Consider the following 16,137-nt stretch of genomic DNA (forward strand, 5'->3'; position numbering starts at 1 on the left):
TCTGCCTTGGTGGGAGGCAACCCACATGATTAAACAAAGTGTAGTTATTATGTTTTTTTTTATTCCTGCTGTTAGTTAATAAAAGTACAGTGGTAACTTGACTTATGAGTGCCCCAACTTAGGAGTTTTCCGAGTTACAAGCTGTCGCTCGGTTGATTTTTTGCTTTGAGTTGAGAGCCAAAATCCAAGTTACAAGCGAGTTTCAGATACACCGCCACTCACAGGAGATACCGAGAAAATATCAAAAACCTCTATAATAACCAATGTGTATCATCCTTTCAATTTTGATACCACTGGTAGTGTCATCCTGCCAGAATGTTCTATAATGTATGCCCTAAGTAAAGAGAAAAAATTCTGGAACGTGTAATACATGTCTGGCAGGCTGGCTGGTTGGGTGGCCAGCTGGCTGACTGGCTGCTGGCTGGCTGCTGGCTGGCTGGCTGATTTGTTTTGGCTATCTCTATCTCCTGTCTGTCTATATCTATCTCTGTCTCTATCTCACAGGTACACATAAATACAGTTATACATAGTGTAAATTACCTAGGATAACCCAAAAAATCCAGACGAAATGCTATACTATGCTTGTAGATATAAGACATAATAAGCATGACTGGCAAGTAATACACATTCACTTGTTCAGAAATCAGACGTGACGACTCTGCATCGTGTGTAATACCTGTTGGTTCATGAGCAGATCTCTCTCTGAGACAACTAGAGAGACAGGAAGGCAGAAACACAGAAAGACAGATAAGCAGAGACAGATAAACATAGAGTTAAACAGACAGACAAATAGACAGAAACATTTAAACAGAAACAAGCAGATAGACAGACATGTTTATGTGTAGCAGTGAAAAATAAAGCCAAGGCAGTGCATGATCATCAAATGTCACTCCACTGCTGCACTGTCAGCAGTGGAGTGACACTCATCTTACACCGTGCTTCAAGGAGTTTCATATATACTCCAGCATTTCTAAAACATTGCCGGGACCTGGCAAAAAAGGCAAAAATCATTTCTTATTTATAAATACATTTTTCTTATTTAAAAACCCGTAACAAAAAAATTTTCCTCATTTCAATGAGGAAAATGGATTTTACTTACAGTACGAGCAAATTGAGTTACGAGCTTGGTCATGGAACAAATTAAACTTGTAAGTCAAGGTACTACTGTATATTGAGTCTTGGATCTGGGAGCCATTCTTTTTATGCTATCAGGGGTGCCTTGATATTGATTCCTTGATTCAAGGAATTGGATCTATCCTCATCTTCCTCTGATTAAATTTACTTCCCATTTCCCAGATGCTGTTGAACCTTATGGGTTTAGCATTGACCTGTGAATATAATGATAATATTACCCATTTTTGTTAAATAACAGACTCTATACAACCACTGCATGTTCCAGTTTTGGCCTAATGAATGTTGTGAATTGTCCTATTTTTATTGGTAGTTGCATATATGTGTTATTTGGTCCCTGTATGAAGTCATGCGGTTTGCAAACTGTACTGAATATTTTTATTATGTATAATCAAGCATTGACGATTTTTTTTCCAGCAATACGGCCATATCCCACCAAGGCAGGGTGACCTAAAAAAATGAAACTTTTTATTTTTTAATTTAGTAATATATGCAGGAGAAGGGGTTACTAGCCCCTTGCTCCCAGCATTTGAAGATTCTTCTTTCAACTTCTTTCAACGTACCAGCCGTATGTGGCCCAAAAGGAAAAACGAAAGTTTCTCCTTTTAAATTTAGTAATATATACAGCAGAAGGGGTTACTAGCCCCTTGCTCCCGGCATTTTAGTCGCCTCTTACAACACGCATGGCTTAGGGAGGAAGAATTCTGTTCCACTTCCCATGGAGATAAGAGGAAATAAACAAGAACAAGAACTAGAAAGAAAATAGAAAACCCAGAGGGGTGTGTATATATATGCTTGTACTTGTGTGTGTAGTGTGACCTAAGTGTAAGTAGAAGTAGCAAGACGTACCTGAAATCTTGCATGTTTATGAGACAGAAAAAAGACACCAGCAATCCTACCATCATGTAAAACAATTACAGGTTTCCGTTTTACACTCACTTGGCAGGACGGTAGTACCTCCCTGGGTGGTGTTTACCAACCTACTACCTAGTTGAAGATTCTTATTATGTATAATTAAGTGTTTATGGCCTGAGTGAACAACCAAGGGCCAGGAATAAAACTACAGCATAAAACAAGGGTCACCTGTGTTTGAAAGCTATTTTTAAGGTTTCCAGTTCAGGACTTTAGCCTCTGGGGTGAGAGAGGAAGCAGCTGACTGACCCTTCCCTTTTCCCCACCTTACTTTGTATTTGTGAAGCATAAAGCCTAAAATTTGTAAATAAAAATTAAGAAATGTTAACACATCATTGTAAATTCAAGCCAGCCTATGCCTTGAAATAATATACAAAGCCTATTTTTCTCTCTGCATAATTGTAAAAAAAGTTTGAACCTTCGGTCCACAAGTAAACTGCCCTCTTCAGTTTTTAGCCCTTTCAGGGTCCGTCCTGTAGATCTACGGCTTTACGTTCAGGGTCCAAACCGTATATCTACCTCATGAGCTCAGCTCACTCTGATAAACTGTGAGTGGTACATTTGGGCCTAGATATGAGAGAATACATCTATTTGGTATGTGTGCACCACATAAAACAAATCCTGCAGCACACTGTGTATAATGAGAGAAAAAAACTGAAACCAAGATTTTCGATTAAAACAGCAACTTTGCAGTGTTTTTTCGTATGTTTTTTATAGTTGTATTTGCAATTTCTTGGTCTCATTTGATAGAATGGAAGACATATTACAGAAATAGAGATGATTTTGATTGGTTTTCGCACTGGAAATGGCTTGAAACTGAGCTCAAAGTAGCGGAAATGTTAAATTTTTGCCGATGTTCAAGAGTAAACAAACGACCTCACACGTCTAATACACGCCAGCTGGTGGGTCTAATATACATTCACAAATGTGGTGATGATATTTATACAATTATTACAATATTGCATAACAGTAAATCTTCTATTTTTTGGTGTGAATAAAAATTCATTATGTGAATAAAAAATCAAAATGGGATTTATTTGTAAAGCCTGAAAATGTAACTAATGAACAGAGGAAATGTTAGTTTAGTGCCAGGAATGCCTACATTGTTTATTCTGGATGCTATTTCGAAATTGGAATATTTTGAACTTTGTGTTAAATTGGCCAAATTACCAATTTCCGATCACTTTATTTTGTAGTTGAAACAGTTGACTTGGCGATTTCTTGTGCTCAATCGATAGAATAGAAGTAATACTAGTGAAATAGCTAAGAATTTGGTCGACTGGAATGATGTAATTGGCTTAAAATGGGAGTCAAAGTCGGCAACATCGCCGATTCGTAAATATCGCTGACACGTCAAAATTCGCGAGAGCATAATTTCGTCAATTTTCCATCAAATTTCGTACTTTTTGTTTTATTACCTTCACAAAAAGATTCTCTACCATTTCATAAGAAAAAACAAATTTTTGGGGGGGAAAATTCTTGGACACTAGGGCACCACTTCAGATTTTGGCCTTGGACCCTGAAGGGGTTAAAACAAACTTCAGCAATGATTGAGCTGTATTTTATGTACATGTATTAGTATATTCTACATAACCTTACATTGATAACATGTAAGTTATAACAAAAAATATAAATTTAAATACTTTATACAGTATGTGTATTTTCAGTTTTTGCACTTTTTCTTTATTTTGCAGGCAAATTATTTGCTTGTGTAGCTCTGCTGGAAAATGTATGCACACTGATTGCTTCAGGAGTGTTCAACAGTGTGTATCCTGCAACGAGACTCATCTTCCGAGGATTTACATTTATGATGGCCGCTGGGTTTCTCATTCTTCCTGTCATTATCATTAGGTGAGCTAAAATTAATTAATTTATCATTGTTTCATTTTAAATTGCAGTATGCACCATTCCATTGTTTTTTATTTGTATAACAAAGCTAAAATACATATAAATGAGCCATACCATTGATGTTGGCAAAGTCAGTCAGGTTTACTGACCGATTTTGTCAACATAAATGACTAGTAGGATATAGAACATAATAAAGATTACAGTTATATCAGAGCAATTTTTCTTGCTACCTCTATAGTGCCTAGTATATTGTATTAAAATAGTTAAAAAATGTACTAGTTGAGTATTTTAAAATTTAATTTTTTTTCTTTTTACAGTGCTGTTACCACCTCTCTAGTATTAATGTATTTTTGATTTACCAATCTTATGCTTTGAAAATATAGCCATTTTTTTCTTTGGTTGTCAGAATTTTTGTTGCTACAAAAGGGAACTGTCTATAGTGACCTTGGTGGTAAAGAATCTCATGGCTTGTGGAAGAACTGTATAACCCATATGAGGGTTATGTTGTGTATCTTTATATGTGGTATAAACCTTGGTAATAAATACCGACAAGTTAATTTAGAAAGACACGTAAGCAGTTCATAGTACTCCCATGTGGTGATGTTGCCACGAATACTCGCCGGGCACTTGCTATGAGTAACATCAACGTTTCCACCATAAACACATCATCTATCAAAGACCTCACTACGAAACACAGCCCCACACCTCTAACTTTTACAGCAGGTGTCTACACTATTCCCTGTGGGTTCTATCCCAAGAAATATGTAGGCGAGACAGGCAGAGATCTTGCAGTCCGTCTGAATGAGCATCGAAATGCCTCTAACAGAGACGATGTAAGGTACGCCTGTGTCCTCCATAGAGACTCCACGGGGCATTTGATGAACTGGAATGAGGCACAACTCGTTCTCACCGAACCAGTCCTCAGACGCTGACGGTGCCTAGAAGCCTCACTAATCGCCGTCACCGACACTATAGAACGCAACACTGGAAACTACAAAATTTAAAAAAACATTGGCATACATGATACTTAAGCACCACCAACCCAACAACACAGGAGTCACGTGATTTCATCGTCTACCCGTCCTCATCACAACATGACATTCCTCAGGTCACGTGCGTCACTCACACCTCACTCTCCGCCTATATATATAATGTCTTTCTACCTCTGTATGTTAGAAGTGATCAAGGTCCCAGGACCGAAACATTTTCTAATAAATATGTCATAGTGTTTGCTTACGTGTCTTTCTAAATCATCTTTATGTGTATATGCTTCTAAACTGTTGTATTCTGAGCACCTCTGCAAAAACAGTGATAATGTGGTGAAAGTGTTGAATGATGATGAAAGTATTTTCTTTTTGGGGATTTTCTTTCTTTTTTGGGTCACCCTGCCTCGGTGGGAGACGGCCGACTAGTTGAAAAAAAAAATATTTTTCTTCTTGCTTATCAGTGTAATTTATATTTCAGTGTCTTGCACAAAGCACTTCACCAATTTAGCAAATATGACTCAGTAGAATTAGCTGAAGAGGCCCAAGAAGTGTCTGAAGAGATGGAACATGAAGGGGAACCTTCACCTGTGGTTCAAGTGGTATCCCCCTCTCAGGAGGAAAGCGACTTAATGTCTGAAGGTAACACAGAAACTCAGAAAGATGGAGATGATGATATATAATCTAGATCTGTCTTTTGTATGTACTCTAGTTCAGAATTTTTAGCATAATTATTTAAGGGGAAGTGGTAACCCCATAGAAGTCATACAGTGCCTGAAGAATGGGAGGTGATATAGTTTGATTCAAGGGGGATAGAGAAGTTCTAGTTTCTTGGATCAAGAACCGTCAACAACAGGGCACCTCCTTTCAAGGGTTGCAATATAATAAATAGTTTTATGGTTGCCCTTTATTAAATAAAGTACAGTATGCTGATTCCAAATCTGAAGCCAACATGTCATGATTTTTAGTTGCATAAAAATGTATTTTTAAAGCATTCTGTATATAAAAATTGAGACTATTCCTTTAAATTTACAACTGACATATATACATGCTGTTTGATTGTCACGGACTCATCATTAGTACTCAAAATATGTGAAGATTTTGAAAAAGTCCACATGTATTTTTTGGATATTGTTGATTAAAATATTAAGCATATTGCACAGTTGCCTTGTGTATACTGCTTACCTATCACTAGGTCATCATCAGTACTCAGCATATATGAAAAATTTATTTTAATTTTTTATAAATTCATTGCATGCTGTGTCAGTTCCAATTTCAGATTCGAAATCATACTCAAATTAGTTTAAAAACATGTACTTTTATCTTAGTATCAGTTTTATTGTTGTCCTGCATTATCCAAGTTCAGTATTATAATGAATATTAAAAATATTAAAGGAGGGGTTTGGGATATTGGCAGTTTGGAGGGATATGTTGTGTATCTTTATGTGTGTATGCTTCTAGACTGTTGTATTCTGAGCACCTCTGCAAAAACAGTGATAATGTGCGAGTGTGGTGAAAGTGTTGAATGATGATGAAAGTATTTTCTTTTTGGGGATTTTCTTTCTTTTTTTTTTGGGTCACCCTGCCTCGGTGGGAGACGGCCGACTTGTTGAAAAAAAAAAAAAAAAAATTAATAAAAATAAAAATATTATTTTTATTATAATTTTTTTCAACACACTGGCCACATCCCACCAAGGCAGGGTGACCTAAAAAGAAAAAGAAAGTTTTTCTTTTTAAATTTAGTAATTTATACAGGAGAAGGGGTTACTAGCCCCCTTCTCCCAGTACATGTATTTTAGTTGCCTCTGTTATTATTACTACAGTATTATTATTATTTATATGGAGTGGGAAATACCCTTTAACCCTTAAACGGTCCAAACAAATCGACATTCAAATTCGTATTGCTATAAAAGTAGAACTACTTTTTTTAACATATTTTCAAATGTAACAAAAAAAAATGTCGATAAAAGTTTTTTTTTACACGTTTTCAAATGTAAAACAAAAAAGAAGATTACATTTTTTTACATACTTTCAGTTGTTGAAGAAACGTATATATACGTTTGGACCATTTAAAGGTTAAACAATTTGATCCAAGGAAGGAGAGGGTAACTTCAGTTTCTTGGATCAGACCTTCAACATCAACATTTACCCATTTGTTATTTCTATATTAAGTTCTACATATTATGGTCCTTTTAATTTTTAAAAAGCTGTATGTAGAATGAATTATTATTAAACAGTTAATGTTAAAGCCTCGTTGGTCATACAACACTGGGGTGGCATAATGGTCTACGACTTTGGTGTGACTTGCAATTTGTGGGTTTGTGAATTTTTTTTTTTATCACACTGGCTGTCTCTTCCCAAGATAAGGTGACCTGAAAAAGAAGAAACACTTTCACCATCATTCACTCTGACTGTCTTGCTAGAGGCATGCCAATGCTACAGTTCAGATGCCTTTCCAGACTGCAGATATCCCCACCCCTCCTTTATGAAATATTGAATGTAAATACTATACTCATGTTTGTAATTATTTTCTGTTGCATATGGAAGCATGTTTAGGAACCATTCCAATGGCACATAGCTTCACAGTACTGAGTTTGCTGTAAAATGTATATTTGTTGATCCCAGGTGTTTCTGAAATGAAAAAAAGTTGGTACAGTGGAACCTCAAATATTGAACTGCTCCCAACTCAACCAATTATGTAAGTGTATTTTTGTAAGTGCTTTTATAAGTGTATTTTTGAGGGTCTGAAATGAACCAATCTAATTTACATTATTCCTGATGGGAATAAATTCGTTCGGTAACAGCACTCAAACAGCCGTCTGGAACGAACAAAGTTCGATATTTGAGGTTCCACTGTAATTACAAATTGATTTTGCAAATGTTTATTTTTGTGTTTAATAGTTGAACTTGGCTATAATATGTAGTGTTTAAGTTCAGATGCAATATAAACAATGACACAAGTAAGTCTAAATCATGATCTCCACGATGCAAGAAAATACATACTTTTGTAAAAGATGCTCTATGAAAATGAAAGTTACCATACACTTTTAACTTATGATCTAGATAAAAAAACATAAATCAAATTGTATAGGTTAGAAAAACAAAAAGTTACACCAAAGAAACAGGTTTGTAAAAGCTCATCATGTATTTGTTTTATTTTACAATTAAAGATGTTTTTATCCAAGATATATATTGTATAGTTTTTCATTACCAACTGTTATAGATTTTTATCCCAGGCTTTACAATTTATAATTATGATGGTGAACCGCAAAACCCATTATGATTTATAAACGTTGTACAATACTGTGCTATTTGTTTAAATTATTATTATTATCAAAAAGAAGTGCTAAACCACAAGGGCTATACAGCACTGCAGGGCAGGAAGGAAGTGAGGGTATCAGGTGGCAAAAGGGAGATGGATGAGTAATAGGTTACGGAGAACAGCGTGGCAGTGGATGGTGAAAGGGTAGAGGGCAGCAAGAGATTGAGGTAGAAAGGGCTGAGGGGAGTGCGAAAGGTATCATCATCAGAGTTTGTGGAGTAAATCAGTTGTTGTCAAGAAATCAATGAGAGAGTCAGGATTAAAGGAGACTCCATCAGCAAGAAGGGAAGGTAAAGAGAGAGTAGTAGAGCAGAGACGACGACGGAGGTAAATTCTGCGTGCTCGTTGATAGAGAGGGCAGTCTAACAGAATGTGGCTAATCGATACTGGAACTTGACACTGCTCACAGAGAGGAACAGGGTGCCTCTCCATGAGATACCCGTGAGTAAGATGAGTGTGGCCAATGCGAAGGCGGAAGAGAGTAGTCTCCCAACCTAGGCACTGATGACAAGAAGACGGCCAGTAACCTATGCTCGGTTTAATAGAATGAAGTTTGTTACCGAGCAGAGTTGACCAACGTTGTTGCCAATGGGTGTGAAGGTGGGTAGCTATTACAGCAAATTAGTCCAGAAATTTGTTTAAAACACTTTTTAAATTAAGTACAATGTATGAATATATAAAATTTAAGTTTATAAAGTTTCTACATATGAAGTTTTATAATAAAGTAAAAGACTTGGAAACAGGGATATGTATGTGGGAATGGAAGAAAGAAAAACATTTGAAGTGTATGCACATTACGAAAGAACCATAAATTCATTATACAGTGGACCCTCGACCAGCGATGGCATCGATTAACGATAAATCTGACTAGCGATACATTTTATCGCAAAAATTTTGCCTCGATTAGGGCTAAAATACTCGACCAACACTATTTGTTCCATCTGAGACGCGTCCACTTCTGGCCAGTGTTTACAAGCCAGCCAGCCACCGCGGTCGCTTCCAAGCATACAATCGGAACATTTCTTATTATCACAGCCTTTTTAGTGATTGCACCTGCAAAATAAGTCACCAAGGGCCCCAAGAAAGCTTCTAGTGCCAACCCTACAGCAAAAAGGGTGAAAATTGCTATGGATATGAAGAAAGAGATCATTGCTAAGTATGAAAGTGGAGTGCGTGTCTCCGAGCTGGCCAGGCTGTACACAAAACCCCAATCAACCATCGCTACTATTGTGGCCAAGAAAACGGCAATCAAGGAAGCTGTTCTTGCCAAAGGTGCAACTGTGTTTTCGAAACTGAGATCGCAAGTGATAGAAGATGTTGAGAGACTGTTATTGGTATGGATAAACGAAAAACAGATAGCAGGAGATAGCATCTCTCAAGCGATCATATGTGAAAAGGCTAGGAAGTTGCATGACGATTTAATTAGAAAAATGCCAGCAACTAGTGGTGATGTGAGTGAATTTAAGGCCAGCAAAGGTTGGTTTGAGAGATTTAAGAATCGTAGTGGCATACATAGTGTGATAAGGCATGGTGAGGCTGCCAGTTTGGACCAAAAAGCAGCTGAAAAATATGTGCAGGAATTCAAGGAGTACATAGTGAAGGACTGAAACCTGAACAAGTGTTTAATGGTGACACTGACAATGTTGTGAAACACTTTAGGAATGTCATAAAGGAACGGGAGGTACAGGCCTCTATGGGCAGATATGTTGTGCGACAGAGGTCCAGTGACTCAAGCTGGTCCTAGTGGCATTAAAAGAAGAAGGGAAGTAACCCCGAAAAAGGACTTGCCACCTCAAGTCCTAATGGAAGGGGATTCCCCTTCTAAACACTAAGACCATCAACACACTCCCCTCTTCCCATCCCATCAATCATCACCAGATCTTCAATAAAGGTAAGTGTCATGTAACTGTGCATGTCTTCTTCAGTTTGTGTGTATTAAAATTAATATTTCATGTGTTAACATTTTTTTTTTCAATACTTTTGGGTGTCTTGCACGGATTAATTTGATTTCCACTATTTCTTATGGGGAAAATTAACTTGACTAACGATTATTTTGACTAACGATGAGCTCTCAGGAACGGATTAATAGCGTTAGTCGAGGGTCCACTGTAATTCGTTAAGTTCTCCATGGGGAAGCGGAACAGAATTCTTCCTCCGTAAGCCATGCGTGTCGTAAGAGGTGGCTAAAATGCCGGGAGCAAGGGGCTAGTAACCCCTTCTCCTGTATATATTACTAAATGTGAAAGGAGAAACTTTTGTTCCTTTTGGGCCACCTCGCCTCTGTGGGATACAGCTGGTGTGTTGAAAGAAAGAAAGAATTTGTAAAGTATTTCTGGAATGTGTCAAGCATACTGGTGAGACCATAAATAATAGTGTATAATAAATAAAAGCATTAAGTTTGTGTGTTTAAATTACTATTCTACTGAGGAAATACTATTTTGTGCATTGAGGTATATGTGGAGGCAAAAAATTTTATCTATGGAGGCAAAGAGGGGAATGTATGAAAGTATAGCAGTACCAACATTCTTATATGGGTGTGAAGCTTGGGTTGTAAATGCTGTAGCGAGGAGTGGTTGGAGGCAGTGGCGATGTCCTGTCTAAGGGCAATGTGTGGTGTAAATATTATGCAGAAAATTCGGAGTGTGGAAATTAGGAGGTGTGGAGTTAATAAAAGTATTAGTCAGAGGGCTGAAGAGGGTTTGTTGAGGTGGTTTGGTCATTTAGAGAGAATGGATCAAAGTAGAATGACATGGAGAACGTATAAATCTGTAGGGGAAGGAAGGCAGGGTAGGGGTCGTCCTCGAAAAGGTTGGAGGGAGGGGTTTGGTGGTTTGGTCATTTAGAGAGAATGGATCAAAGTAGAATGACATGGAGAACGTATAAATCTGTAGGGGAAGGAAGGCAGGGTAGGGGTCGTCCTCGAAAAGGTTGGAGGGAGGGGGTAAAGGAGGTGTGGGCGAGGGGTTTGGGCTTCCAGCAAGTGTGCGTGAGTGTGTTAGATAGGAGTGAATGGAGACGAATGGTATTTGGAATCTGACAAGCTGTTGGAGTGTGAGCAGGGTAATATTTAGTGAAGGGATTCAGGGAAACCGGTTATTTTATATAACCGGACTTGAGTCCTGGAAATGTGAAGTACAATGCCTGCACTCTAAAGGAGGGGTTTGGGATATAAGAACATAAGAATGTAGGAACACTGCAGAAGGCCTACTGGCCCATACGAGGCAGGTCCTTATCAAAACGACATCTACCTAAAGCTACTCAAGAAATAACTCCCGTACCCCATGACACCAATCAAACCCAGCCCCCCCCACTCATATATTTGTCCAGTCTCTTCTTAAAGCTACCCAAGGTCCTAGCCTCTATCACCCCACTGGGAAGACTGTTCCACGCATCTACAACTCTGTTAGAAAACCAGTACTTACCTACGTCCTTTCTAAATCTAAATTTATCCAACTTAAATCCATTATTCCTGGTTCTTACCTGGTTTGACACCCTCAGTACTTTATTAATGTCTCCCTTGTTTATGCCCGTCATCCACTTATACACTTCAATGATATCTCCCCTCATTCTACGCCTCTCCAGAGAGTGGAGATTTAAGGCAGTTTGGAGGGATATATTGTGTATTTTTATACATATCTACTTCTAAACTGTTGTATTCTGGGCACCTCTGCAAAAACAGTGATTATGTGTGAGTGAGGTGAAAGTGTTGAATGATGAAAGTATTTTATTTTGGGGGATTTTCTTTCTTTTTGGGTCACCCTGCCTCAGTGGGAGATGGCCGACTTGTTGAAAAAAAAAAAAAATACAGGACTCTTAATATTTGTTGTGTACATAGCCTGTAGGAAAAGTCAGCACTGTCTTGCATATATCACTATGGCAGCAATCTACATGCAAAAACATTTACATAAATTGTCAGAAAAGCTCAGAATTTGTCCACGATGATTTTTATTTCTCGCACTAACCTTTCACTTCTCTAACCCTTCGCCTCATGGGAGGTTCCTTGATGCTGGTGAGGGGCTCTTGATCTAGGGAATTGGATCTGTGCTCCAGTTCCCTGAACTGAGCCTGAATACCTTCCATCCCCCCACATGCACTGTACAATCCTACGGGTTTAGCACTTCTCTGTGATGATAATAATAATAATTCTCTAACCCTTTGTGTGACACCCCTTACAATGCAATACTGTATGACTCATAAGGGTTTTGCATTTGTTTTATAATTTATAGTACACACACAAGGAGCTGGTAAAAATATTAAAAGACCCCCATTAGTGTAAATTGAAATAATAACTATTAACCATCTTTTAGGTTTAAGTATTGTCGGCCATCATCCACTAAATTTGACCCAGATTCAGAAGAAAGAAGAATAATGTGGACTGATCACATTAATACTGTTACTACTGCTTCCAGTGCTGCATTCATCTGTATTTGACCGAAGAAGCCTGTTATGAAGGTAAAAAGTTTCAGCAATGAAGATCCACAAGTGTTTCAAATTTCATAAGTCAAGGAAAAAAAGTTATTTCAAAACTAGAATGTAAGTAGAAAATGGAAATAACTTGAGTGAAAGATACTGTATAATACTTTTACATTATTAACCCTCTGGTGGAAGTTATGAAATATAGACTGTCTGCAGAAGGTTCCTTTGATGCCAGTGACAAGCTCCTGATGTAAAGAATTGGACCTGTCATCCCTTTCCTTGGACCAAGCCCATTATGGCAGGTGCCCAGCAGCCAGTGAAGGACTCACTCTCTCTCTCTCTCTCTCTCTCTCCATCTGAGATGCCTTAAGAAAGGTTTGTTTATGCTGGTGAGGTGCTCTTCATCTGAGTAATTGAGCATCCTACTATTCCTTGGATTGAACCTGAGTTCCTCCAGTTTCCTAGGAGCTGTATGACCCCTGTGGGTTTAGCACTTCCCCTAAATATAATAATACTAATGTGAACTGAAAGAAACCTAAATCATTAAGAAATGTTATAATATTGCTGTACATAAAGTAGCAATGCTGTAAACTCTTACAGGTTTAGTGCTTAGGTTGAGAATGATAGTACACACAAAATAGGTATCACCTGCTGCTCCTGTTCACCTAGCAATAACTACAGTATGCATCTGGTTGTTAGGCCAGTGTTGTGAGTTGCATCCTGGGGAGGGTAGTATACCTTAGGGCTGGTCTCTGAAATGAACAGAGATGGATTTAACAGCTCTTTGTCTGTAAAATTGATCTGTATAAAAATAAAAGATATATTTTGATTAATGTAAGATGACAATGAGATTGCCATTGGTTTGTATATCTGATGGGTTCCAAGAATTTTTCTGCTCCCAGAGCTCGGCCTTGGGCCAGGCTCATGTCTTCTTTTACTTATCAGTTGCATGATGCACAAAAAATCAAGAGGTGAGGGGGTTCTTGATGTCTCCAAGGGGCTTTTGATATAAGGAATTAGGCCTATGCTTCAATTCCTTGAATCAAGCCTGAATACCTTCTGCTATTCCCAGGCACTATATGACCCTTTGGGTTTAGTGCCCCCTGTGAATGAAATAATCTTGATACAAGAAACAAGACTTTTATCCTCCCTCTCCTTGGATTGAAGCAGACTGCTTGCCAGTCCCCAGATGCTATATGACTCCTATGGGCTCAGCACTTCTTTTGATGAATATAAATATATTACCTCTATGGGTGTAGGGACTTCTCTCTCAATAATACGGACATGCATGTGACATCAGTGGGCAGAGCTCTGAAATTAGTAGTTGGGTAGTTACAAGGCCCTGATTACTGGTGACTTCACTGAAGAACTTGAACTTCATTGGCAGCAGTGCTTGCAGAGCCCTATCAACTAGTGATGTCACTGAGAGTCCCACCCACTAGTAATGTCACTAGGAGAGCCCCACCCACTAGTAATGTCACTAGGAGAGCCCCATCCACTAGTGATGTCACTGAAAGAGCCCCACCCACTAGTGATGTCACTGGAAAAATCTCACGAGTGATGTCACAGGCAGAGCCTCAACCCCTAGTGATGTCACTGGGAGTGCCCCACCACCCTGTTCCTCTCATTCTTAGGAACTGTATGATTCCTACAAGTCTAGCGCTCTCCTTGAACGAAATAATAAAGTAAATATTAGATATCCTCTTAAGTTTAAATCCCATTACAAAATAATTTAAACTGAACAGGAAGAAATAAAAGATTAAGTCACTTCTCTGGCCCCTCAAGGGAGGTAGGTTCCTTGACGCTGGTGAGGGGCTCTTGTTCAAGGGAATTGTATCTGTGCTCCGGTTCCCTGAATTGAGCCTGAATACCTTCCATTCCCTCCCCCCAAGTGCGCTGTATAATCCTACGGGTTTAGCGCTCCCCCAAGATTATAATTATAATTACTTCGTTGAGATTTTTTTTTCACTGCTCATCAAGAAGTTGTCAACAGCAAGTCATGAGACAGCGTTACTAAGTTATCAAACTCCCACGTGACGTCACTCCTTAGTTGGCATTTTATTGGCAGAAACTCTTTATTTACATCCAGACAAACAGCCAATCACAGCAAGAGTTAAAGTGGCGTGAATACCTGAAAGGCTTGTGACACGAACGCTAATTGGTTGCTTTTGGGAAAGTAAACATTGGAAGCAGCCAATGAGATATATTCCCGGGAAATATCTTCACAACTTGGCTTAATTACTTGATCTTCAGTTTAGGTTTCTCCAGAGGACGATCTGAGGTTTTGACCTTTATTAAGTACACCTGTCAACCAAAAAAAAAAAAAAGCAATTGCAACTTGTATATTTACTACCAATTCAGAGTCATGTACTTATATATCTGTTATAGCTATGTGACTGATGGGTTAGTACTATAACCCTTCAAGAATATTTTATTATTCCACATACACTTTTTAAACTACACCAAAGTGGTTGGGCCACTTACCTTTTATATCCTACCTCTCTCCCCCTCCCAACCTTTTCCAATATTTCTATCCTTACCCATCCTTCTTCTTTACCCATCTTACCAAACCTCTGATCATAAGAAGAAGTCAACCAATAAATTATTTAATCTAATTAATCAGTAAAGGCAAATAACTCACGATATATATCTTACCTCACTAAAAGATGTAGTCTGTTCCTTATATTCATGCATTTCTCTCTGTGTCCAGCACTGTATGACCCTTTTAGGTTTAGCGCTTCTTTGTGATAATAATAATAATAATAATCTCACAAGAAAAAGGAAACTTGCTTATCTAAGCAAAAAATAAATTCTTTCTCACAAAACTCAAAATTAAAATGATTAACAATGAAACATCAGAAAAAACTTATGAATTTGATTCAAACTTTAAGTTACAAGATTAGAAAACTATGAAATAAACTTATAATGAGCTCTTATGAGTTTAGCGCTTTTGTTGAAAATATTAAAATAATTACAAAGCTTTAATTACCCTCAAAATTATAATGTAACTTCATTATATAAAGCTGTATTTTGTTTTTGTTTATTATAAGGTAACAATGAGATGCCATTTGCTGGGAGAATTAATAAAGTGAATTTTGTATTTTTTTTCACTTACTCGTCCTGTGATCATCATAATTCACAAAAAAATGATAAGTGATAAATATGAAGTCATAAGAGAAGGTTACTGTGTTGAGTAACTCATGTGACGTCATCAGTGGGCGGAGCTTTGAAACGAACAGTCAGGTTGTTACTAAAGCTTTGAAACTGGCAGTTTATTGGTAGAAACTCTTACGAGACCCCACCTACTAGTGACGTAACTCAAGATCTGGCCTTTCATTGGTAGAAACTCTCATGGCCCCGCCCACTGGTAGAGTCAACACAACACAGCTTCTTATGAGTTGCTGTTGCTCCTCTTAGTTATAAATTCTCTCACTAGATGGCATCTGTTAAAAAATGCACCGTATTAGCTTAAAGTTGTTAAAATGCCTTATAAATCCAAGCACTCAATCAGAACTTATATGGACG

At 37.9% G+C, this 16,137-nt stretch overlaps 1 protein-coding gene across 3 annotated transcripts in view; it reads left to right on the forward strand.

Annotated features, from left to right (window-relative positions):
* Positions 1-13,273, forward strand: part of LOC128697726 (proton-coupled folate transporter) — a 41,933-nt gene extending 28,660 nt beyond the window's left edge. Inside the window, exons 10-12 of one of the 3 annotated variants that reach the window (XM_053789589.2) lie at positions 3,738-3,894; positions 5,356-5,516; positions 12,504-12,940. In XM_053789589.2, coding sequence (XP_053645564.1) covers positions 3,738-3,894; positions 5,356-5,516; positions 12,504-12,565 — 380 coding nt within the window. In that variant the 3' untranslated portion in view covers positions 12,566-12,940. Of the gene's footprint in view, positions 1-3,737; positions 3,895-5,355; positions 8,067-12,503 lie in introns of those variants that run through there. The other 2 variants (XM_070099730.1, XM_053789590.2) reach the window with 2 other exon arrangements.
* Positions 13,274-16,137: the final 2,864 nt, after the last annotated feature.

Source organism: Cherax quadricarinatus, chromosome 68 (genome assembly GCF_038502225.1).
Source record: "Cherax quadricarinatus isolate ZL_2023a chromosome 68, ASM3850222v1, whole genome shotgun sequence".
In the NCBI taxonomy this organism is placed as follows: domain Eukaryota; kingdom Metazoa; phylum Arthropoda; class Malacostraca; order Decapoda; family Parastacidae; genus Cherax; species Cherax quadricarinatus.